This window comes from Vitis vinifera, chromosome 2, assembly GCF_030704535.1.
Source record: "Vitis vinifera cultivar Pinot Noir 40024 chromosome 2, ASM3070453v1".
Classification (NCBI taxonomy): domain Eukaryota; kingdom Viridiplantae; phylum Streptophyta; class Magnoliopsida; order Vitales; family Vitaceae; genus Vitis; species Vitis vinifera.
In genome coordinates, this window is record NC_081806.1 from 7597231 (window position 1) to 7623431 (window position 26201).

General features: G+C 38.0%; 1 protein-coding gene and 1 pseudogene across 1 annotated transcript in view; both read left to right on the top strand.

The window, feature by feature from the left end:
* The window catches only part of LOC100267786 (S-norcoclaurine synthase 1), a 28614-nt gene extending 9948 nt beyond the window's left edge, over nucleotides 1-18666 (top strand). The window contains exon 5 of the mRNA XM_059734116.1: nucleotides 16476-18666. Coding sequence (XP_059590099.1) covers nucleotides 16476-16528 — 53 coding nt within the window. The 3' untranslated portion in view covers nucleotides 16529-18666. The remainder of the gene's footprint in view (nucleotides 1-16475) is intronic.
* Nucleotides 18667-24492: 5826 nt separating this feature from the next.
* On the top strand, nucleotides 24493-25879 carry LOC109123721 (S-norcoclaurine synthase 1-like; annotated as a pseudogene).
* The last annotated feature ends 322 nt before the right edge of the window (nucleotides 25880-26201 follow it).

Consider the following 26201-nt stretch of genomic DNA (forward strand, 5'->3'; position numbering starts at 1 on the left):
TTCCTACGACAGTTTTCATTTAATACTGTCGTGGATGTATCGAGGAGAGAGCTAGAGGCTCTTATGCAGAGATTGGACGAGTCAGTTTCTTTGTTCATTTCCCGCTGGCGCGGGAAGATTGCCGAGATTATTGACAGACCTTCAGAGCAAGATCAGATACAGATGGTCTTAAGGAGTTTACAGCCCAGGATCGCCAGACATGTGGTCGGGGTACCGTTCGCAGATTTTGGGTCATTGGTTATGGCTTTATACGATGTCGAGGACGACATCTCGAGAGGATTATGGACAGATTCTTCCCCTAGTGATATTAAGGGGAAGAAACCCTTCGCAGGACCGAGGCCAGTAGATGTGAGCGCTATCGGTTTTTCCAGTCAGAGGCCTCTCAGGCGCCATCAGCCGATCCCACAAATTTCCCCAGCCTCATTTGTCTTATGCATCTCATCAGTACAGGCCACGGGCACCTCGTCCAGCTTATGATCAGACATATACTCCGCAGACTTTGGCTTTGCCTTATTATGCTTCCTAGGGCATTGAGAGACCCTTGGTTTCCTACACGGCTACAGGACAGCCATGCTATGCTGCTTAGTTTACTGCGAGACCCGCAACGCCTTATCCCCGACCTAGAGCTCAGCAGACTTCTGCTCCCTTTGCTTTGAGGACATAGAGGCTGTTCTCACAGATAGGCATGCTGTTGAGCCAGGCTCTTCGAAAGCTTACACAGGTTGGGTTATTGACTACTCTCACCCCTCAACCACCGCCTCAGCCGATTCCGCCCTAGTTCAGGATGGATCTACACTGTGCATACCATCAGGGGTCTGGACACGAGACCGATCGATGCACTGCTTTGAGGCATGCCGTTCAAGATTTGATCGACCGGGTTTGGTACACTTGGGTCAGTCGAGTGTGACCACGAACCCGTTGCTTGCTCACACCACACATGCAGTCCTTCCACCAGCCGATGACATTCATTTCTTAGAGTTAGATGAGGTTGATGACCACATCCACATGTTGAGTGATGATGATTCAGACCCAGAGCCCATCATGCCAGGTGTGATTTATGAGATGCGTGGGGTGACTCTGGGTCCTTGGATGCCTGCTCCATTCCGTTTAGTTCCCGAGGCGGCATCAATGTAGGCTGCCATCGTTAAGCCATTGATTTTGCCGCATTACAGTGTCTGGACGCCTTTCATCTTGATCCCGGATGTTGAGGAGGTTCAGGCTCCATACGTTGATGATTCTCAGACTCTGGACATTCATTATGTTCTCCGAGGAGGTAGAGTGATGCGACAACCACCCCCCTGTGGTAGTTAGGCCAGTTGAGGGTATGTCCACTCCCGAAGAGGACAGAGCCGAGGACGACGAGATCTTGAGACAATTGTAGAGCACTCAGGCTCGTATTTCCATTTGGAGCCTGTTGGCCTCCTTGAGCACTTACCGTGATGCTCTGATTCGGGCTTTGAGTCAAATCCGGGTCGAGACTACCACCTCCCTCGAGGGATTGATCCATATGATGACGGCCGGTGGAGCCACATGCATCGTATTCTCGGATGATGATTTGCCACCGAAGGGCTCGAATCACACGCGTCCACTCTACATATCTGTTGGTTGTTTAGGCCGTCGAGTCTCATCTGTCTTTCTGGACAATGGCTCGGCCCTAAACGTATGTCATCTCGCCACTGCCATTGCCCTCAGATACGCTCCTTCTGACTTCGGTCCCTCCACTCAGACCTCTCGCACGTATGATAGCAATAGGAGGGAGGTCATGGGTACACTAGAGATTGAGCTACTGATTGGTCTAGCCACTTTTGTCGCCATGTTTCAGGTTTTGAGGATTCCTACATCCTTTAACCTGCTTGTAGGCCGACCATGGATCCATAGAGTCGGAGCTATTCCTTTTTCCCTTTATCAGAAGGTGAAGTTTATTCATGATGGTCGGGCCATCGTGGTGTAGTCTGCGGGTGATAGGTTCATCTCTGTCGAGCCTGTATTCGAGATTAGTCACGTTGATGATGATCTTTTTCTGACCGAATTTACCTTTGACGACGAGGTGCAGACTCTGGAGATGGAGGATTTCTGTCTAGACTTTGTAGCCATGTCATTCGACCAGCACAGCAGCACGATGGTGCTCGATTTCATGCGAAACATGTCTTATCTTCCCGGTATGGGCCTGGGGCGGCGTCAGCACGGGCCTAGTGAGTTCGTCGCCTTTCCGAACTGCGACATACCATTTGGGCTCAGATTCATTCCTACTGAGGCCGACTATCGTCATATGGCGTGGCTGCGCAAGGAGAGGGTGAGGGCTCGCTTTACTCATACCCCCTTTTATTATCCTGTCCGCCCATACACCATGAGCCTAGTCGATTACTTTGTGAGGGCATCAGAGCCACATGCACCATTTGATGGGATCATCGGAGGACTCAACACCACCCAGGAGGCCAAGCTTCAGCGCGTTGTCCAGCGATTACAGTTGAGTGACGAAGCCCCTGGCCCTTCGACTTCTGTGTTGATTGCTCCTCCCTCCCCAGATCGTACGAGCCTTATGACACTTTGCTTCCAGGATGAGATTGATGATCACAGGACTTTTGCCGAGATTGGAGACGTAGTGGACGGATCCATGCCGCGTGACAAGTACGTTGATGAGATGCTCGCGATGAGCTTGAGCCAGACCGAGGAGATAGCCCTACTGGAGCTTGTTTCACCATTTGATCTCTTCGAGGTGTCCGTCCTCGAGATCGTCGAGGATGTTATAGTTGCTGTTGATTTGATTGACGACCCTGTTGGCCTTATTGAGGGAGTGTCCGACTTTATGGACTTACCTCTTTCATTTGATGTTTTATCGGGATTTGTCTCCCGTCCTGATTATGTTTTCGACTTTTCATCTATGGATTTGAGCATTTTCGAGTATTTTCCTGTCTCTTCTGATATTTATTTATCCGCACCATCTTCACCCACATCATAGATTTTTGATATTGATGATGAGATTGCACAGCATGACTCAGATGATGGCTCATCTTCTGTTTCTGATTTGGATCCCGTTGATCAGAGGGTTTCACCTGCTGTAGGGGACACAGAGATTGTTGATTTCGGCACAGCAGATCAGCCTGGGGAGTTGAGGATCGGGTCAGATATATCTGTAGATGAGAGAGACAGCCTCATCCAATTGCTCAGATTATACTTGGACGTCTTCGCATGGTCCTATGAGGACATGCCGAGCTTTGATCCATCTATCGTCCAGCATCGTTTGCCACTTCTGCCCCATGCTAGGCCGGTTAAGCAGAAGTTGAGACGGTTGCATCCTTGTTGGAGCCTGCAGGTCAAGGAAGAGATTTAGAAGCAGTTCAGTGTAGGATTCTTATCAGTGGTCGAGTACCCGAAGTGGCTAGCTAATGTCGTCTCTGTTCCCAAGAAGGATGGCAAAGTGAGAGTCTGTGTTGATTTCCGAGATCTCAACAAGGCTAATCCTAAGGATGATTTTCCCCTTCAACACATCGACATGCTAGTTGACAGTACGGCGGGTCATTCGATGTTGTCTTTTATGGACGGATTTTTCGGGTACAGTAAGATCTTGATGGCTCCATAGGACATGGAGAAGACGTCCTTCATTACCGAGTGGGGTACTTATTGCTACAGAGTCATGCCATTCGGATTGAAGAACGCAGAAGCCACCTATCAGAGAGCGACGACCACCCTTTTCCATGACATGATGCATCAGGATGTCGAGGTTTATGTAGACGACATGATAGTAAAATCCTGAGACAGACCAGATCACTTGGCAGCTCTAGAGAGGTTCTTTGAGAGGATCCGATAGTTCAGATTGAGATTGAATCCTAAGAAGTGCACTTTCGGAGTGACTTCTGGGAAACTCTTAGGGTATATGGTTAGTGAGAGAGGCATAAAGGTAGATCCGAATAAGATCAGAGCTATCCTGGACATGCCTGCATCGAGGACAGAGAGAGATGTCATAGGCTTCTTGGGTAGACTTCAGTACATCAACAGATTCATCGCCAGATTGACAGACATCTGTGAGCCTATTTTCCGACTCTTGAGGAAGAGTCAACCCACTGTTTGGGATGATCAATGTCAGCGCGCATTCGAGAAGATCCGAGAGTACTTGTTGTCACCCCCAGTCTTGGCGCCTCCTACACCAGGCTGTCCTTTACTCCTATTCCTATCTGTCTCAAACGTGGCTTTGGGATGCATGCTAGCTCAGTTCCATGATTTGGGCAAGGATCGAGCCATATATTATCTGAGTAAGAGGATGCTAGACTACGAGACAAGATACGTTATGATTGAGCGCTATTGCTTGGCTTTGGTTTGGGTCACTCGCCGACTGAGACATTACATGACCGAGTATTCGGTGCACTTGATATCCCATCTAGATCCTTTGAGATATTTGTTTGATAGGCCCGCCTTGGTCGGTTGCCTCATGAGATGGTTGGTACTTCTGACTGAGTTTGACATCCATTATGTCACTCAGAAGTCCATTAGAGGGAGCGTTGTCGCATATCATCTAGCTTCTTTACCAGTTCTCGATGGCAGGGCCATTGATGATGACTTCCCAAACGAGGATGTTGCTGCTGTGACTAGTCTGTCAGGTTGGTGCATGTACTTTGATGGTGCAACCAACCATTTCGGATAGGAGATAGACGTCTTATTGATATCCCCTCATGGTGATCACATTCCCAGATCTGTTCATTTGGCATTCTCGGATCGACATCCTGCCACGAACAACATTATTGAGTATGAGGCTTGTATCTTGGGATTAGAGACAGCCCTCGAGCTCGGGATTAGACAGATGAAGGTGTTTGGTGACTCCAATATGGTATTGAGACAGATTCAGGGCGAGTGGAAGACTAGAGATGTGAAGCTTAGACCTTACCACGCGTATTTAGAGCTACTGGTCGGGAGATTCGATGATTTGAGATATACCCATCTGCCTAGAGCGTAGAACCAGTTTGCTGATGCCTTAGCTACTCTAGCTTCCATGATTGACATTCCTATTGATGCCACTGTTCGCCCATTGTTGATCGAGTCGAGGTTTGCTCCTGCATATTGTTGTCTGATTGATGATACAGAGATAGACGATAGTCTGCCCTGGTACCATGACATATATCACTTCTTGAGACTTGGTGTGTATCCTGAGGTTGCCACGGCCAAGGATAGGAGAGCATTGAGATAGTTAGCCGCTTGATTCGTGATTTGTGGTGAGACATTATATAGACGATCAGCTGATGGGATGCTATTATTATGCTTGGATCGTGCCTCCACCGATCGAGTGATGAGAGAGGTTCATGCGGGAGTCTGCGGACCACATATGGGAGGATATATGTTGGCCCGTAAGATCATGAGGACCGGTTACTTCTGGTTGACCATGGAGACGGATTGCTGCCAGTTTGTTCAGAGATGTCCCGAGTGTCAGATACATGGGAACCTCATTCACATGCCACCTTCAGAGTTGCACGCACTGACTTCACTTTGGCAGTTTTCAGTATGGGGTATCGACATCATTAGGAAGATTTCGCCGAAATCTTCCAGTGGTCATGAGTTCATCTTGGTCGCCATCGACTACTTCACCAAGTGGGTGGAGGCCGCTTCGTATGCGAGATTGACATCATCTGGAGTTGCTAGTTTCATCATATCACACATTATTTGTCGATACGGAGTCCCTCATGAGTTGATTTCGGATAGAGGGGTACATTTCAGGGCAGAGGTTGACACCTTGGTATAACGATATAACATCTGACATCATAGGTCGTCTGCGTACAGGCCACAGACGAACGGGACAGTAGAGGCCGCGAATAAGAATATCAAGAGGATATTATGGAGGATGGTTGAGACTTTTCGGGATTGGTTAGAGAAGCTCCCATTTGCATTGTGGGCTTATCGGACCTTTTTTCGCACTTCTACAGGCGCCACACCCTATTTATTGGTATATGGCATGGAGACGGTGCTACCTGTTGAGATTGAGATGGGTTCGTTGAGGTAGCACTAGAGCAGCAGATTCCCGAGACAGATTGGGCTCAGGCTCGATTTGATTAGCTTAATCTCCTAGATGAGAGGAGATTGAGAGCAGTAGACCATGTTCGTGCATATCAAAGGAAGATGGCCCGCGCTTTCAAAAAGCAGGTCAAGCCCAGACCACTACATTTAGGTGACTTAGTCTTGAAAGTTATCAAGGGATTGATCAGAGATCCTAGAAGGAAGTTCAGACCCAACTGGAGCGGACCTTATTTCATCAGGGAGTTGACCCCAGAGGGCGCTGCATGGCTGATGGATTTAGACGGAAACCGATTCTCAGAGCCAACCAATGTGGATCAGCTAAAAAGGTACTATGTTTGAGACCAAGGTCGTAGGATGGGTGGCCATCATTTCGGTTAGCCATTACCTTGTTATTCCTTTGTGATACATAGTCCGTTGCTAGCCCATTGAGCCTCACATGCGTATTATAGCCTTTCTTTCTTATCGCCTTGCTCACATTTTCACACCGGGATAGGGGCCCTTTAATGTATGCATGCATTGTTTGGGAGTTTCATGAGCCTTGGACCTAGGGGCATGTTTTTCTCATCATCTTTTCCTATTACTGCACCTCTGCATTTTCATCTCAACTTATTGGTTGTGTTATTCATCTCTTCTTCTTTATCCTATCTACTATTTGTTTGTCTCATATTCTCTCCACCCTGAGTGGTGAGCCTCCTCAGTTCATCACATGGAGGATAGTCACATCATTTCCACCGTCTATCTCACGGACATTGGTTTAGAGATCCTTAGTTTGAGAAGGTCATCTCGTTAGAGAGAGTTTTGGGTTGCCTTAGCACATGGGTCGGTGTCCATCTGTTATCGACATCACCCTCGGGGTTCATTTGTTCATGTTCAAGGGATGTGTATTTGTATATATGTAAAAAATAAAAATAAAAAAATAAAAATAATAATAATAATAAGCACGTGTGTGTATGTGTGTAGTGTTCTTGATTATAGAGTATGTATATTGATGTCTGGGGGTCGTTTTTATCGAGCATGTTCGTTATTGGGAGTTCGTATGTGAGCTCTCCGAGATCCCATGTTATTTGTGTTGCTTCGTCATACCTATTTGTGAGAGAGATGAGTGACCTTCTCCTAAGGACTCCGAGTCATTGTTCTTTCCATCATTACATTCATTATTGATGTGACTTCACTTCATGTTTGATCTGAGTCGATCACCACATTTCTTCACATATCCATTGTTTCGCTGTCGTTTTTATCGTTGCTTGTGATTCATCTCATTCCCTTCACATCTTATTCTCTTCTTACAGCGACCCATCTCGGGTTCGATACTTACTTCGCATCATCATTATACATATCACTATCAGTTCATGTTGCTTCATTTGTCTCCTTATCGACATCATATTCACGTTAGGCATCCTCAGGTCCATGGCTCATGGGGTTCACTATACATGTTGCATTTCATATATGAGGGCATAAGTTTTGATCATTGGGTATTTGAGCCTAGTTTTCTTTCGTTTCTATCACCCTATCACCTTGACCTACATTACATCTCGTGTCTTAAGACCACCCTGAGGCCATGGGATCAGATGTCGTCTTCAGCAGCCTCTACTTGGACAGGTGATTGAGATCTGGTTGATATTTAGATATCGCCATGCTTCTTCTTTTGGGAGTCGCCTCTTTGATGTGTAGGTCTAATTCAATTGTGTTCGGATTACCAGGATCGTGAGTTTGATGATGATTGATTTGGTGTCACCTGATTTTTGACCTATCATACCTCTAGTGCCACACTGGAGCATATCCCATTTCATTTGGAGGTTCATGGATCCTCACGGACTTGCACGATCATCACTTACTGGATGCTCACTGAGACGTGGACATGATCGTTACCTTACGGAGCCTCTGAGATCCACCCAGCCAGGTCCGCACTTCTCGACACTTGGATGCCATCATGCCTCTCCATCTGGGAGGTACATCTTGGATATGTGTGCATGATTTAGTTATGGATTCGGACGACCATTGTTACATGTTTGATGACAGATGATTTCATGTCGCTCGATTTTTGACCTATCGTGCATCCGATGCCCATACTGGGGCATATTTTCCGTTTCAGATGAGATTTACGGACTTTCATGGAGGTCACATGTGCGATGATGGATGATTTCATGACATTTGTTCTTCGGACCTGTCGCGCACCTGATGCCATACTGGGGCATATTCCGTTTCGGAGGATCTTTATGGATCTTCGCAGAGGTCACATGTTCGAGGATAGGTGATTCCATGCTATCTGATTTCCGACCTATCATACATTTCGATGCCACACATGGGCATATTTCAGTTCGAATGAGATTTACAGATCATGAGGGAGTCGCGTGCTTATCCTTATTTGGTGAGATGTATGCAGAGATGATGATATATTCGCTATCCTCACGATGATTCCTTAGTGGAGCTTATCGAGAGCCATCTAGCTAGGCATGGATGACCTGAGCTCATCTGATTTTTTGGCGTATTACATTCTCGATGCCACACTGGGGCATATTCCCCATTTTGATCGAGATTTATAGATCCCCACTGGTTTACATGATTATCCACGGTTATGAGATACACGCCAGATCGATGTTTGATTTCATTTTGTCCGGATACTCCGAGGAGCCTCTCTTGAGTCATTCAGCCAGATTCATACCCTTTGATATAGTCGTGATTCCTGGATGGAGTCGTCTCTAGTGGCTGGATTTCCCGCGTCATCATTTCAGAGGGGTACTCCAAGATAGATCGGGTACATTTGATGTCATACTGGGGCATATTGCCTTCATTTAGCCCTGGAGGCGATCGTTCTCTCACATATCCTTTACAGTTTCCATCACTCAATCGAGATATATTGTATTCGCCTCACTGACCATTATTCCTGAGCTCTTCATCGATATGAGCTCTTAGCGGAGCATCGTTCGAGACTCGTAGAGTCCCTTTCAGCCATTTCCAGCGGATTGAGATTTGCAGCGGCATGCCATACTTAGGTATACCCTCGTCTTTGAGTTCATCGGCTGTTTTGCACATCTTTCTCACTACTCAATCCATTTCTTGATCTTTGCGAGTCATCATACTGGGGCATACCTCTTTTAACGCTTTTCTATTGGGGCAACCCCCCACAGTCATTTCATTTGGGGCAACCCCCCATTGTCATTTCGTTTGGGGCATCCCCCCATTGTCATTTCGTTTGGGGCATCCCCCCACTGTCATTTCGTTTGGGACATCCCCCCACTGTCATCTTGTTTAGGGCATCCTCCTATTTTTAGTTTGTTTAGGGCATCCCCCTATTTTCAGTCTGTTTAGAGCATTCCCCTACTGTCATTTCGTTTGTGGCAACCCCCCACTGTCATTTCGTTTCGGGCATCCCCCACTGTCATTTTGTTTAGCTTTTTGGTTTGGCTTCCAGAACTATTATTTCATAGTTTAGCTTTTAGAGTTAGCTTTTTGGTTTGGCTTCCAGAGCTGTTATTTTCTAGTTTAGCGTTTAAAGTTAGCTTTTTGGTTTGGCTTCCAGAGCTATTATTTTCTAGTTTAGCATTTAGAGTTAACTTTTTGGTTTGGCTTCTAGAGCTGTTATTTCCTAGTTTAGCTTTTAGAGTTAGTTTTTTGGTTTGGCTTCTAGAGCCATTATTCTTCTAGTTTAGTGTTTAGAGTTAGCTTTTTGATTTGGCTTCCAAAGCTATTATTTTCTCAGTTTCGGCGTTCAGAGCCATCATCACTTTTTAGTTTCGGCTTTTAGAGCCATCACCGTGTTCTCAGTTTCGGCATTTAGAGCCATCATCGGTTTTCAGATCGACATTCAGAGTCGCATCCTCGGTTTCGGTGTTCAAAGTCGTTATCACTGTTTTTAGCTCGGCGTTCAGAGCCATCATCACTCATCCGTTTTAACGTTTAGAGCCATCACCGTGTTTTCGGTTTGACTTTCAGAGTCATCATCGCTTTTCAGATCGACATTCAGAGTCGCATCCGCGGTTTCGACGTTTAGAGTCGTTATCACTTCTCAGTTTGACGTTCAGAGTCATCATCATCACTTTTTAGTTTCGGCGTTCAGAGCCATCATTGTCACTTTTCAGTTCGGCGTTCAAAGCCATCATCGGTTTTCAGATTGACATTCAGAGTCGCTTCTCAGTTAGACATTCAAAGTCATCATCGTCACTTCTCGGTTTCGGCGTTCAGAGCCATCATCGCTTCTCAGTATCAGCGTTCAGAGCCATCACTATTTTCAGTTCAGACCCGGATCTGGCTCAGAGCCCGAATCAAAGCATCACGGTGAGTGCTCGAGGAGGCCAATAGGCTCCAAATGGAAATACGAGCCTGAGTGCTCCGCAATTGTCTTAAGATCTCGTCGTCCTCGGCTCTGACCTCTTCGGGAGCGGACATACCCTCAACTGGCCTAGCTACTGCGGGGGGTGGCTATCGCATCACTCAACCTCCTCGGAGAACATATTGAATGTCCAGAGTCTGAGAATCATCAACGTATGGAGCTTGAACCTCCTCAACATTCGGGATCAAGATGAAAGGCGTCCGGACACAGTAATGCGGCAAAATCAATGGCTCAACGGTGGCAGCCTGCACTGATGCCGTCTCGGGAACTAAACGGAATGGAGCAGGCGTCTGAGAACTCAGAGTTGCCCCACTCATCTCATAAATCACACCTGGCATGATGGGTTTTGGGTCTGAATCATCATCACTCAGCATGTGGATGTGGTCATCGACCTCATCAAACTCTAAGAAATGAATGTCATCGGCTGGTGGAGGGACTGCATGTGTGGTGTGAGCAGGCAACGGGTTCGTGGTCACACTCGGCTGACCCAAGTGTACCAAACCCTGGACGATCAAATCCTGAACGGCATGCCTCAAAGCGGTGCATCGATCGGTCTCGTGTTCAGGCCCCTGATGGTATGCACAGTGTAGATCCATCCTGAACTGGGACGGAATCGGTTGAGGCGGTGGCCGAGGGGTGAGAGTAGTCAATAACCCAGCCTCTGTAAGCTTCCGAAGAGCCTGGCTCAACAGCATGCCTATCTGTGAGAACTGCCTCTATGTCCTCAAAGCAAAGGGAGTAGAAGTCTGCTGAGCTCTGAGTCGGGGATAAGGCGCTGCGGGTCTTGCAGTGAACTGAGCAGCATAGCATGGTTGTCCTGTAGCCGTGTAGGAAACCGAGGGTCTCTCAATGCCTTGGGAGGCATAATAAGGCAAAGCCAAAGTCTGCGGAGTATATGTCTGATCATAAGCTAGACGAGGTGCCCGTGACCTGTACTGATGAGATGCATAGGACGAATGAGGCTCGGGAAACTGTGGGATCGGCTGATGGCGCCTGAGAGGCCTCTGATTGGAAGAACCGATAGCGCTCACATCTGCTGGCCTCGATCCTACGAAGGGCTTCTTCCCCTTAATATCACTAGGGGAAGAATCTGTCCATAATCCTCTCGAGATGCCGTCCTCGACATCGTATAAAGCCATAACCAATGACCCAAAATCTGCGAACGGTACCCCGACCACATGCCTGGCGATCCTGGGCTGTAAACTCCTCAAGACCATCTGTATTTGATCTCGCTCTGAAGGTCTGTCAATAATCTCGGCAATCTTCCCGCGCCAGCTGGAAATGAACGAAGAAACTGACTCGTCCAATCTCTACCTAAGAGCCTCTAGCTCTCTCCTCGATACATCCACGACAATATTAAATGAAAACTGTTGTAGGAACTCTCGGGCCAAGTCACCCCACGTTTGGCGTCGTGAAGACTTCAAGGAAGTGAACCATCACTGGGCTGCCCCACTTAGAGATAGCGGGATTAGAGTAATCATCTGAGACTCGTCCAAACCATGAGCCCTCATCACGGTGCTATAAAGTCTGAGGTGGAGGTGCGGGCAACCAATGCCTGTATATCTCTCGATGTCTGGCATCCTGAACTTAGCCGGCAGACTGGCTACCGGCATACCCTCAAAATCATCCCAAACAACTGATCCATGTGACACTCTCATCTGCCTCATACATTGCTCGATGCGGTCCATGAGCGCATGCGTGTCATCAATGACTGTGGCCTGGGCGACTATGGGTGGAGCGATCTCAGAGTGCCCGTGTAGTTTATAGGGTGAGGCCTGAGGCGCCGAAGGAATAGGTGGTGGAGGTGGCAACGAGTCATGCGGTGTCTCATCCTGAGCCACTGTTGGTGGTCTACCCTGCTGACCACTGATCTCCTGTCTAAGGCTAGCTAAAGCCTCCTAGATAGAAGCCATGGTGGCCGTGAACTGATCCACAGTAACAACCTGCTGATCCATACTATGTCTCTCTGAATATCGGACTAATCTCCCCTCAACTCTGACCCAAGAAGGTGTATCCAGGCTATGATCAAAATCCGATCTTGAAAGTCTCCTCCTCTACTCTATCCCACGAAGGTATATCCAAATGAAGAACAAAGGTCCGATCCTGAGAAAGCACGAAGAACGAAATAAGGATATGGCTCTGAGAATGTACAAAAGAAAAAGTAATCTAAGCGGGAACCAACGAAGCATCCAAGTGAAGATGAACGGTCCGACTGTACTCAAAACTAACACTGATCTCTGTGCATTCTCAACTGGAGTCTAAAGAGGGAGCGTCGAATCCACAATGTGACCACAGAGGCGCCGAAGGCCCTCAGATGCACCCACGTGTAGGGAGGGAGTCCTAATCGGAGGATCTACGGCTCAACCTACGAGGTCAAGATGGCTCTAAATGGATATGGGTGGACTTTAAAAGATCCCTAGCAGAAGCGATCGTACCCTCCGGCGGTACGCAACCCTCTGCACGTCTTTGAAGAGACGGGGCGCTTCGATGCAAGGTGGTCATCACCTCCACACATGCACTACCTCGACATCCCAGGGGGTTTCCTATGGTGAAACCTTTCAAACTCTCAACGCTCAATGGTCAAATAAAGTGCACAGTGAATGGTGTGGGTGCATCCGAAAACCCTAAGAATATAGAGCAGAAGAGGAAACACACTGGTCGCACGACTATCCATGAAACCTAGCTCGGGGCTATACAGGTCTTCAATGATCGGACTCCAATCGACATCAAAATGTCGATCTCCTCCAGAATGCTCCCGTGCATCGATATAGCCTATCGCTAGACCCTACTCCTAATCTCTGGCTCGGTCAGAGAGCAAGCACACAGAAGGTCTCACACTTGCAATAGTGAGAACCGAGATGAAAGGAATGACCGATACCAAGAGATTTGGAAGTATGGGGATAGAAGTGAGACCCACATAGACAAGCGACATGCAATCATGCAGAGGGAGGGCAGTCATGCATCATACAGTCAAGCAGAGTAGAATATATCACTCATGTACACACAAGATAAGCGAGAATACGACAACCAAGACGAATAGTGATACAAACATCCTGCTTAAAGACGATCAAAATAGTATACAAGTCAGAGAATCAACATGTCAAGCTGAGTGATATACAATGGTGAGTGTATGCATGTGAAGTGATTAGAACAATCATGCCAAAATTAGAATCAATACGCTAAACAATGCAATAAGATCAATCATCAATAATCCAGCATGTCAAAATCTCAAATGAATACGACATCTAAGCATGCGTCAAGAAATCCTCAATGTACAATCAAGAGATGAGCATCCACTGATCGTCCAATCAAATGCCACATTTGCTTCACTCTAAGTTCAAGCTTGACCCTCTAAAATAAGTCCCCAGTGGAGTCGCCATTTTGTGGACCCCGCATTTCGGCTCATGCGTTTTCCACCCGATGGCGAGCTCGATTTTTATATTTGAAAAATGATCTTTATGGATTAAGAAAAATGACTTAGAGTCGCCACTTATTTTTGTTTTATTTTTAAAAGGGTAAACAAAATAAAAAAGAAAAACCCTAAGTGTGACTCCTTATTTTGGAAAAGGTGGTCTGTGAAAAACCGGATCGAGTTCGGGGATTAGGTTACTCATCGGGAAGGTACGGTAAAGACCGTAGCACCCCTCTAAGCCCCTAAAGTCGGGTCTCTACTAATACAATGAAACTGACGTGGCAATCAACGAGAAAGTCAATGGATATTCACCTAAATCATGCACAATATGAGAATCAAAACACGCAATAGAGATTAACTAGAAAGGGAGTGGATGCGTACCTCGGCCATGAGCCACAATGCGCTATCAAGAAATGGGATTAGTGCACAATTAATGAATACAAAACATAGCTCATACATATCGGAGTGCAAAACGAAGCTCAAGCAAAATACAGTAAGCACGATAATTGACAGTCAAAAGGGGTCAAACATAGGGCCCCTAACAAAGCTCGATTTATTGTTCATAAGCTAATCCCACAAATCCCGTGTTTTAGAATTATGAAGGAATTACTATTGCTTATGTAAAATCAAGAAGATCATAAGATTATTTAGGAACTGAAATGTGATTAAAAACTATTCGAGTGAAAACTGGATTATTAGAGCTTATTTGAAAATTGGAGTATTTGGAATTAAATTTTGAAGATTAGAGCTCCGGTGATTAAATCGAAATTTGTTAAAGAAAATGAGAAACGGACTTTAGGAAATTGAACTGCGAGACCATAGACTTTTGAAAGTTGAATTTATAATAATAATAGTAATAAGGTCTTGAGAGTTTGAATTAATAATAATAATAATAATAATAAGATTTCGAAAGTTTGAATAAATGATAATAATAATATTTTGAAAGTGTGAATTAATAATAATAATAATAAGATTTTGAGAATTGAATTAATAATAATAATGATAATAGTAATAATAATAATAAGATTTTAAAAGTTGAATTAATGATAATAATAATAATAATATTTTGAGAGTTGGGTTAATAGTAGGATTTTGAAAGTTGAATTAATTATAATGATAATAAAAAGATTTTGAAAGTGTGAATTAATAATAATAATAATAATGAGATTTTGAGAGTTTGGATTAATGATAATAATAATAATAATAATAATAAATAGATGTTGAAAGTGTGAAATAATAATAATGATAATAATGAGATTTTGAAAGTAGGGTTAATCATAATAATAGTGATGAGATTTTTGAAAGTTGGGTTAATAATAATAATAATAGGACTTTGAAAGTTTGGATTAATGATAATAATAATAATAATAAATAGATGTTGAAAGTGTGAATTAATAATAATGATAATAATGAGATTTTGAAAGTTGGGTTAATAATAATAATAGTAATGAGATTTTTGAAAGTTGGGTTAATAAAAATTAAAGTATGAACAAAGTGTGAACACATTTATTGCTAGCATTAAAATAATACAAACACTTCTCCCATCATTAATATTTTAATATAAAATTTACAAAGACTTATTAAAATAACATAAAAATTTCAAACACTTAATAAAATAACATAAAAGGTTTCAGACATTTTGGAAAACTTAATATTTTAATATAAAATTTTTTCAAACACTTATTAAAATATTAAAATAACATAACAGGGTTCTGTGCTTATAGTGAAAGTTTTTCAACGTATAAAATTAATCTTGAATGTATAAAAATTAAGTTTTAGAAATCGGATATCTAAAAAAAAAAAATTCAGGTAGTAAAATTCAAATTTTTTTAAAACATCACTTCGTGTCAAGGTAATACCCCCCTTTTGACCAGACAGAGTCTCCCTAGAACGCCAATTTTCCGGCAAAAACGGGTTTGAGGTCAAGGGTTAAGACTAAAGACTCTAGTTTTAAAACATGATTTTACACTCAAATTTTTTTTTAAATAACCCGAAATTTATTTTTATTTTTATTTATATTTATTTATTTATTTATTTTTATTTTATTTATTTATTTATTTTTAATGTTGATGAGAACATTATATAAAAAGGATCCATGTATATTACATATATTAACTAGTAAAGAAAACTTAAAAATAATTCAAATAGTTTTCATTTCCCTACTTTACCTTTTTACCCCTTTTTACCTCCTAAGGGTAAGAAAAATACATAATAAATTTAAATGAAGGCAAAAAATTTAACAGAAAATTCTTACTTTCTTATTGATTGCTGATGAATGTACAATGCTGAAGATGGAGCTTCTTTTTACAGATAACTTTGCACACTATTGCACACACCTTTTGACACACTTTCTGGGGCACCTCTTTTCTTTTACTACTACTAATTTATAGGCAAAGCATTTACAAGTGACAGGTGAGAATACAGGTGAGAATTAATTTCAAGTGGTTGGATGGTAGGAAAATATTTACGGTGTTCAGAGGTTTGGTATAAAATAAATACAAAGACTTTTGAGACTTTTACTTGTGACTTTTGTTTATTCATTCGTTCTTCTCTTCCTTCTTGTCTCTTTCTCTTGTCCTTTTCTTCTCTTTTTATTACATGCATAATACGTGGCTTGTGGATGTCTTTACTGCTTCTGAACTTGTACTGCCATATTTAATTTTTGTAGTTGAAGACACATTTACTGCTTCAATGTTGTCATTGCTGACATCATCCTTCCATTGCATTTTGTAGATTATGATAACTTTCATCGTCCAAGTTGTCCCAAAATAATGCGTCATCGCTGAGGTAGATATACCGAACTCAGTGTAGATATACCGGAACCATCTTCCTATCTCAGCGATGACGCATTATTTTGGGACAACTTGGACGATGAAAGTTATCATAATCTACAAAATGCAATGGAAGGATGATGTCAGCAATGACGACATTGAAGCAGTAAATGCGTCTTCAACTACAAAAATTAAATATAGCAGTACAAGTTCAAAAGCAGTAAAGACATCCACAAGCCACGTATTATGCATGTAATAAAAAGAGAAGAAAAGGACAAGAGAAAGAGATAAGAAGGAAGAGAAGAACAGATGAATAAACAAAAGTCACAAGTAAAAGTCTCAAAAGTCTTTGTATTTATTTTATACCAAACCTCTGAACACCGTAAATATTTTCCTACAATCCAACCACTTGAAATTAATTCTCACCTGTATTCTCACCTGTCACTTGTAAATGCTTTGCCTATAAATTAGTAGTAGTAAAAGAAAAGAGGTGCCCCAGAAAGTGTGTCAAAAGGTGTGTGCAATAGTGTGCAAAGTTATCTGTAAAAAGAAGCTCCATCTTCAGCCTTGTACATTCATCAGCAATCAATAAGAAAGTAAGAATTTTCTGTTAAATTTTTTGCCTTCATTTAAATTTATTATGTATTTTTCTTACCCTTAGGGGGTAAAAAGGTAAAGTAGGGAAATGAAAATTATTTGAATTATTTTTAAGTTTTCTTTACTAGTTAATATATGTAATATACATGGATCCTTTTTATATAATGTTCTCATCAACATTAAAAAATAAAAAAATAAAAAAAAATAAAAATAAATAAATAAATAAATAAAAATAAAAATAAAAATAAAAATAAATTTCGGGTTATTTAAAAAAAATTTTGGGTGTAAAATCATGTTTTAAAACTAGAGTCTTTAGTCTTAACCCTTGACCTCAAACCCATTTTTGCCGGAAAATTGGCGTTCTAGGGAGACTCTGTCTGGTCAGAAGGGGGGTATTATCTTGACACGAAGTGATGTTTTAAAAAATTTTGAATTTTACTACCTGAATTTTTTTTTTTAGATACCCGATTTCTAAAACTTAATTTTTATACATTCAAGATTAATTTTATACGTTGAAAAACTTTCACTATAAGCACAGAACCCTTTTATGTTATTTTAATATTTTAATAAGTGTTTGAAATTTTTTTTTATAATATTAAGTTTTCCAAAATGTCTGAAACCTTTTATGTTATGTTATTTTAATATTTTAATAAGTGTTTGAAAAAATTTTATATTAAAATATTAAGTTTTCCAAAATGTCTGAAACCTTTTATGTTATTTTATTAAGTGTTTGAAATTTTTATGTTATTTTAATAAGTCTTTGTAAATTTTATATTAAAATATTAATTATGGGAGAAGTGTTTGTATTATTTTAATGCTAGCAATAAATGTGTTCACACTTTGTTCATACTTTAATTTTTATTTAACTTTCATTGCTAACGGAGATTTCAAGAAACTTTACTAACAAACTGTTGTTGAAACTGGTGATGGGAAAAGTTGGTATCAGAGCCCCTCTCTGTGTATTGCAGTATATTAATTAGGAAAGGAGACTGTAGATTCAAATTAATTTTCAGAGTACCGAACTTTATCTTACCCCATATAAAGCCTGATTAATTTTGCTCAATTTATTCTGAATCTTTATTTTCTCTGCTTACTTAACATGAATTAGTGTCATAAGAAGTAATGTCTTTTATTCCTTATCCTCCTGGTATATATAATATAGATTATGATTGTGTAAAAGAACTTAATAATAGGTTGTATGCTCAACGTAAAGAATTTAGAGAAACTTGTGACAAATTACATAATTTAAGAACTACTGTAAAAGATTTAACTACAGATATTAAAAACTTAACTTCTCTTAAATATTTGAATGAATACGAAGTAGCTATACAAGAAGCTTTTGACGAACTTTTTGCTACAGAAACCGTAATTAGAAGAGAAATTATAAAATATTATATTGATAATTTATATGCTAGCTCATCTAATTAAAACATATTAGAGATAATGAACCCTCATCTACAAACCCAAGAGGTAAAGCAGTTAAAATTTTTAGTAGAGACACAATTAAAAATAACAAACGAAGTATTACAAGAAGAAATTCAGAAAGAAAACCAAAATAATATAGATATTTTAAAAGAAATCCAAAAAAGACAAATAAAATCTGTAGAAAAACTAAACACGGTCTTAGGAATTAGAAAAGAAGCTGGAAGACTTTAAGAACCATAACTTGCTAAGAAATAACCTAGATTATATTAAAGAACAATTAGCTAGAGAAGAAAAATTTGTTAGAAAAGAAATAGAACAAATAAAATTAGAACAACAAAATTTAAAAGAAACTTTAGAAAAAATTAACCAAAAAGTAGATAAACTTTTAGAACAAAGAAATATAGTAATATCAGAGAAACAAAAATTAAATAACCTTTTAAAATAATTTGAAAACTTTAATTTAGAAGAAAAACCAATAATTAAAATAGAAAGAAAAATAAATCCTTTTGAACCAAAAAATCTAGCAATAAAACCATGGAAATAGTAGAAGCAATAAACCCTCGAGATAATGTAAAAGAATTTATTGAAGAAAAATTAAAAAAGGCAGTAAAGGAAGTAACACCTTACAAAAAACAATTAGTTCAAAATTATAAAATAACTAGATTTTTAAATCAACATACTATAAGTTCAATAGGAAATATTGTATATTTAGATTTAGTATCTCCAGAAACAAAAAGCAAATTATTAAAAAATAAAACTGATAAATATATGCACTTAGGAATAATTTTGATAGGAATAATAGGACTTCATCGTAAAGAAATTGGAGCACTTATAAATATTAACCTTTTAGATACTAGAAACAATACAGTAGGACAAGCTCTTTTAGCTAGTGCAGAAGTTAATATGAACCAAAATTACGCAGTTATTGGTTGTATACCTCAATTTTGTATAAATCTTAAGGAATTCACAGAAAAAATAAAAATAACTGTAAATACTAAAGGTTATGATATGGAATTAGGAAGTAAAAACCTTAGCATAGCTATAGGATTTATAGGAAAAACTACTAATGCTTTAAGTTTAAAATGTATGATGGAATTTGATGATATAGTAAAAACCTTTGGAAATTATAAAACTGTAAATGTAGAGGTAGAGTCAGATAGTGAGATAGAAAATGTAAATGTTATACAAGAAGATATTTTACTAAACATTGAGACAGTAGAAAACCTATACAAAAACTCAGAGTTAGTAAATATAATGTTAGAGGAATTTAGTAATCCAACATTACTAGATGAACAAGTGGATCAAGAAAACTTTGTTAATATAATGTGTAACAACTATACAGATGACCAAATAATAGAACAACTCTATAAAACCAATTTAATCAAAAAACTTATAGATATAGAAATGATAAATCAATTTACTATTCAACCAAAAGTTAACGAAAACATAGAAATGATCTCAAACGAATCATAATAATAATAAATAGATGTTGAAAGTGTGAAATAATAATAATGATAATAATGAGATTTTGAAAGTAGGGTTAATCATAATAATAGTGATGAGATTTTTGAAAGTTGGGTTAATAATAATAATAATAGGACTTTGAAAGTTTGGATTAATGATAATAATAATAATAATAATAAATAGATGTTGAAAGTGTGAATTAATAATAATGATAATAATGAGATTTTGAAAGTTGGGTTAATAATAATAATAGTAATGAGATTTTTGAAAGTTGGGTTAATAATAATAATAATAGGACTTTGAAAGTTTGGATTAATGATAATAATAATAATAATAAATAGATTTTGAAAGTTGAGGTAATAATAATAATAATAATAATGAAATTCTTGAAAGTTTGGATTAATGATGATAATAATAATAATAAATAGATGTTGAAAGTGTGAATTAATAATGAGATTTTGAAAGTTGGGTTAATAACAATAATAGTAATGAGATTTTTGAAAGTTGGGTTAATAATAATAATAATAGGACTTTGAAAGTTTGGATTAATGATAATAATAATAATAATAATAAATAGATGTTAAAAGTGTGAATTAATAATAATGATAATAATGAGATTTTGAAAGTTGGGTTAATAATAATAATAATAATGACAAGAATAATGATAATAACAATAGTAATAATAGTAACAGTGATAACAATAATAATAACAATAATAATAATAATAACAATGATAATAATTATTAATAATAATATTTAATAATAATGATAATAACAATGATAATAACAATGATAATAATAATAATAATAATAATAATAATAATAACAACAACAATGATAATAATAATTAATAATAATAATAATAACAATGATAGTAACAATTAATAATAATAATAATAATAATAATAATAGTAACAATAATAATAATAATAATAATAATAATAATAATAATAATAATAATAATAATAATAATAACAATGATAATAATAACAATAATAATAACAATAACAATGATAATAATAATCAATAATAATAATAATAATAATAATAATAATAATAATAATAATAATAGTAATAATGATAATAATAAATGATAATATGCATCCATCAAGCCCAAGCCCATAAGCCTAAACCCACTAATAAGCCCCATCTTCATCAAGCCCAGTCCATAAGATATCAATGGGCAAGCCCAAGGCAATTAACGGTTGGCATGAAGCGCCCAAAGTAACGGAGAAGCTCATTCCTTGAGAGGCCATAATAATAATAATAATAATAATAATAGTAATAATGATAATAATTAATAATAATAATAATAAATGATAATATGCATCCATCAAGCCCAAGCCCATAAGTCTAAACCCACTAATAAGCCCCATCTTCATCAAGCCCAGTCCATAAGATATCAATGGGCAAGCCTAAGGCAATTAACGGTTGGCATGAAGTGCCCAAAGTAACGGAGAAGCTCATTCCTTGAGAGGCCATGGATGAGCACGCTGTAAGCAACACTGACGGTGCCAGTTTTCCCTTCTTCATCTCATCCCGTAATTCATAAGCACAAGTCATGTTCTATATCACCCCGTTTCATGAACCAATAAACATAAAAAAATATACAATCCAACCAACAGAGTAGGAATCACATCGCATGAGATATAACGAGTATGAAGAGCGAAAATACACAGGAAAAACCATGATAATCGTACCTAAAGATGATCCCCTCCAGCTAGGTTCCCCGAGAAAAATCCACCAGACCCCTTTCCTCCTTCCTGTCTCTCATTTTCTTATCTCTCTGTTTCTCTTTAGCTTCTCCTCCAAGCCATGTCCATATCCTGTCCCATCTACCGCCCAAAAGCCCCCCATCAGTCCCCTTTTACTGCCCCAAAAACAGCTCTCCCCATCATGTTGAGTGGCTCGGGAAAAAAGGTAGGAAAAAAGAAAAAAATAAATAAATAAAAAGAAAACTCCCTGCCTCCGGGGGGTCTACACTTAGGAATGAAAAAAAATCAATCTACTTTTATTTGGTATTTTGGCTTAATTTCTTTGACTCTTCGATATTCAATTTAAATAGTTATTTGATTGCTTTATTATTAATGTTCTTAAATAGTCAAATAACCATCCATCCATCCATTTTTCTTCTATACATATAGTTGCATGCATAATCAAAGGTTTAATTAATAGGAGAAAATGCCTTATGTGTAGAGTAGTTGCAATTTTAGAATTAATTAATTGGAGCATAGTGAGCTAATATATATATATATATATATATATATATCTTAATCATGCCTAAACTAAGGCTAAATAGTCAGACTGCAATAAAGGCTAAAAGTAAGATATATAATAGAAATAATACACATACATACCTAAGATATAATATTATAGGACAGTTACTTGAGACAAGGATTGTATCTTTAGATTTTGTGAGGTTAGAGTTGAATTTGGTTGATCCTCTGTTATTTGATGGCTTTATTATTAATGTTCTTAAATAGTCAAATAACTATCCATCCATCCATCCATTTTTCTTCTATACATATAGTTTGCATGCATAATCAAAGGTTTAATTAATAAGAGAAAATGCCTTATGTGTAGTGTAGTTGCAATTTTAGAATTAATTAATTGGAGCATAGTGAGCTTATATATATCTTAATCATGCCTAAACTAAGGCTAAATAGTCAGACTGCAATAGAGGCTAAAAGTAAGATGTATAATAGAAAGAATACACATATATACCTAAGATATAATATTATAAGATAGAGTTATTGAGACAAGGATTGCATCTTTAGATTTTGTGAAGTTAGAGTTGAATTTGGTTGATCTTCTGATAAAACCATTAAATAAAAAATTAGTGGAAGAAACATCGAGGAGTTTATGCCTAATATTAAATCAAGATGATGATAACCCAACTTATATGAATAGAATCCCCAAGAATTAGGTTAATATGGGGGTAATAACAAGTCATTAATTGAATATGTTGTATACCATTAGTTATTTATATTTGAGAGTCCATTTCTATGATGTATATGAGGTACATATTGTCATATTTTACAATGGTTGAGAGTGAATACATACTCTTATGGATGGTACGTTTAGTGACATGGCACACTTGATAGATTCGTCAATATGAGAGAGGAAGTAAGGTTGTTTTTTCTGAGAACTTAGACAAGTTCTATGGAGCTCCCGTGAATATCTAGGTAGACTGTATGGTTTATTTATGCCAACTCACTTACACAAATATGAGTAGAAAAACAATGTGGATAATGTCTCCATGACCCACAATTTATTAGCTTATAGAAAATTTATTTTTCACGACTCCTCATCCTAAGGCTAGTTCATAGCCTGAAAGCACCAATTTTGATGCATTGAATTCTCACTATATACATATAGGAAGATTGCTAAGTCTCTTAATCATATAGGAAGTGGATTAGTAGTTGTTACCAAAATAAGTGGGAAACGTTTTCACATTTAAAAAAAAAAAAATTAACTCTTGGAAAGAAAAAAAAAAACTAGCTTATTCATACCAAAAAAAAACCATAGAGGAAAAAAGGCCAAAAAATGAAAAATAAAATTGAGAGTATATTCAAAAACCGATTTCAAAATTAATCATTTTTTAAAGAACACTATTGAGTAATTATGTTATTATTTGTGGTTGGAGTGCACTATTTTAGATGGAGTGAGATTTACTTTAAAGTTATATTTGGTTGACTAGATATAATATGAGATAAGATAAGAGAGAAAATATTATATTCTATTCCATGTTTGGTTGGTGATAAGAGAATATAAATTATTCAATCATTTATCATATCCTATACTTAATCAAATATAGAATAAGATTAGTGAGATATATTATCCGTCTTATTTTTTTATATCATTTCTACATATGATATGTTAATCCAAAGGTAAGATGTGACATATACATATATCATGTATTATAAATTTATATTTTTATATTACTTATTTTGCAAATAAATTTTTAAAATTCTAAAGTTAAAATTGTCTTTAAAAAAGAAAAACTAAAAGAATATTTATAAAATAATATTAATATACGTATTACTTAAAAAGAGATGAAATAATTACAAATTTGCAAAAGTAACCTTTTACATATTTAAATTTGAAAAAGAACTCATTTTAATATAAATACCCTTTAATATTGACATAGTTTTCATATAAATTTTAGAGGAAAATATTACTTTTATAAGAAAAATTTTAAAAGGATTAATCAATTTTTTGGGCATAAATACATGAAAAGTTAAATTTACAAATTTGAAATTATCGTATCCCTTTTAATCAAATAACCCGATAAAAAAAATGTATACTATGGTACACCAAAATTATTATTTTTCAACAAATTAAATTTGTTCAAACAAAAGGTTGCGCCACATGTCAGTTTTGGGTAACACATTGTTTTCAAAGGAAATAAAATTAAACAAAAGCAAATAAAAGTATATGCTAAAGAGCAAGAAGCCGAGCAAAGATAACAGGGGTATCAACTATAGACAGAGATGGTGGGTGAAGAGATGAGCAGAGAGCTGGGCGGTTCAATCCCAGTTGCAAATGTCCAAGCTCTTGCTTCCAGCAACTCCGGTGATATACCATTTCGGGACCACCGGTCGGAACTCCAGTCAGAAGAAGTTTTGGTGGATGAGTCTCTTCAAATTCCCACCATAGATATGAGGAAGCTCATGGTTGATGATGATGAAATAGGTAAACTTCACTTGGCCTGTAAAGAATGGGGCTTCTTTCAGGTATAGTTAATTTCATGTCTGATCCATGTTCATTATTTCTTGGGATTTTTATCCAGTTCTTATTTTGGGCTGGTTCTATGCTTTATTTCTTTGAATTTGTCTCTTGGCTTGATGAATATTTCATTTCAACAGCTACTGTTCATAGATTCTTGTAAACAATTCTTTTCTGGGTTTTTAAGAAGGGAGGGATTGGGTTAGAATACATATGAATATGCAGGGATTTGGTTTTGGATTAAGGGTTTGTTTTGAGGACTGAAGGTTTGGGTTAGGATTTTTGTATGGAACCCCATAGGTAGAACAGATCCAGATTATTAAGATTTAGGAATTTTCTACCATACATCCATGATATGGTGACCTTGAAGCTGAGTTTGTTGGATGGTTTTACCTTATACCTTAATGGGTAACTGTCTTATTTGAAATTGAGCATATTGTCATCAAACAGTTAGTAAATCATGGGGTAGCTGAAGAAGTAATTGAGAAAATGAAGGCAGTTGTTCAAGAATTCTTTAAATTGCCACTAGAGGAGAAGAATGCTTATGCACGGCTGCCAAATAGCGTCGAGGGCTATGGCCAATCCTATATTTTTGGCCAAGGCCGGAAGCTTGATTGGGGTGATATTTTTATGCTTCGGTCACTGCCAGCCTCTGAAAGAAATATGAGGTTTTGGCCAGAAAACCCTTCTTCTTTAAGGTATGTATAGCTAGGTTATCTCTGATTAAATGAATTCTTCTAACAACTTTTTTGTACATTGCTTAAGTTTTCAGCCTGTAAATTAGGGCAACCTTGAACAAGTATTCATTGGAGCTCCAAAAAGTTTCAAGCTGCCTTGTTAAGTTGATGGCTAGGAACCTTGGGAATAATCCTAAGCAACTTACAGATATGTTTGAGAATGGTGGACAAACAGTAAGAATGAATTATTATCCAGCTTGTGTGAATGGAAGCAATGCTATGGGCATCACTCCCCATTCAGATGCCACTGGGCTCACCCTATTTCTTCAAGTCAATGAAGTACAAGGTTTGTAAATCAAGAGAAATGGTAAATGGATACCAATTATACCCATCCCTGCTGTATTCACTGTCAATATTGGTGACATTATTGAGGCAATTAACCCTAAATTCTTTAATTAATGCCCCATTTGGGATAGCTTCTTGATTTTTGTTTTAAAGATAAGCTAGTGTTTGTTTTTTTAACTTTTGTTGAAAACAACTTACTTTAAGATATATTTTTTTTTATACTTTTTATTGATTTATTATTTATTTCTTAACTTTTATATTAAGCTTTATTTAGTTTTAAAAAAGCTTTTTAACTTCTCTATAAAACTCTAAGCAATGACGAGTTTTTAGGGCTTTTCCAAATGGTAAGAGTATATCATATCATATGAAATTAGAAAACTAAAAAAATGAAATAAAAAAATTGATAACTATGTTATGATAAATGAACTTTGAGTTAAATAAATCATGTGTAT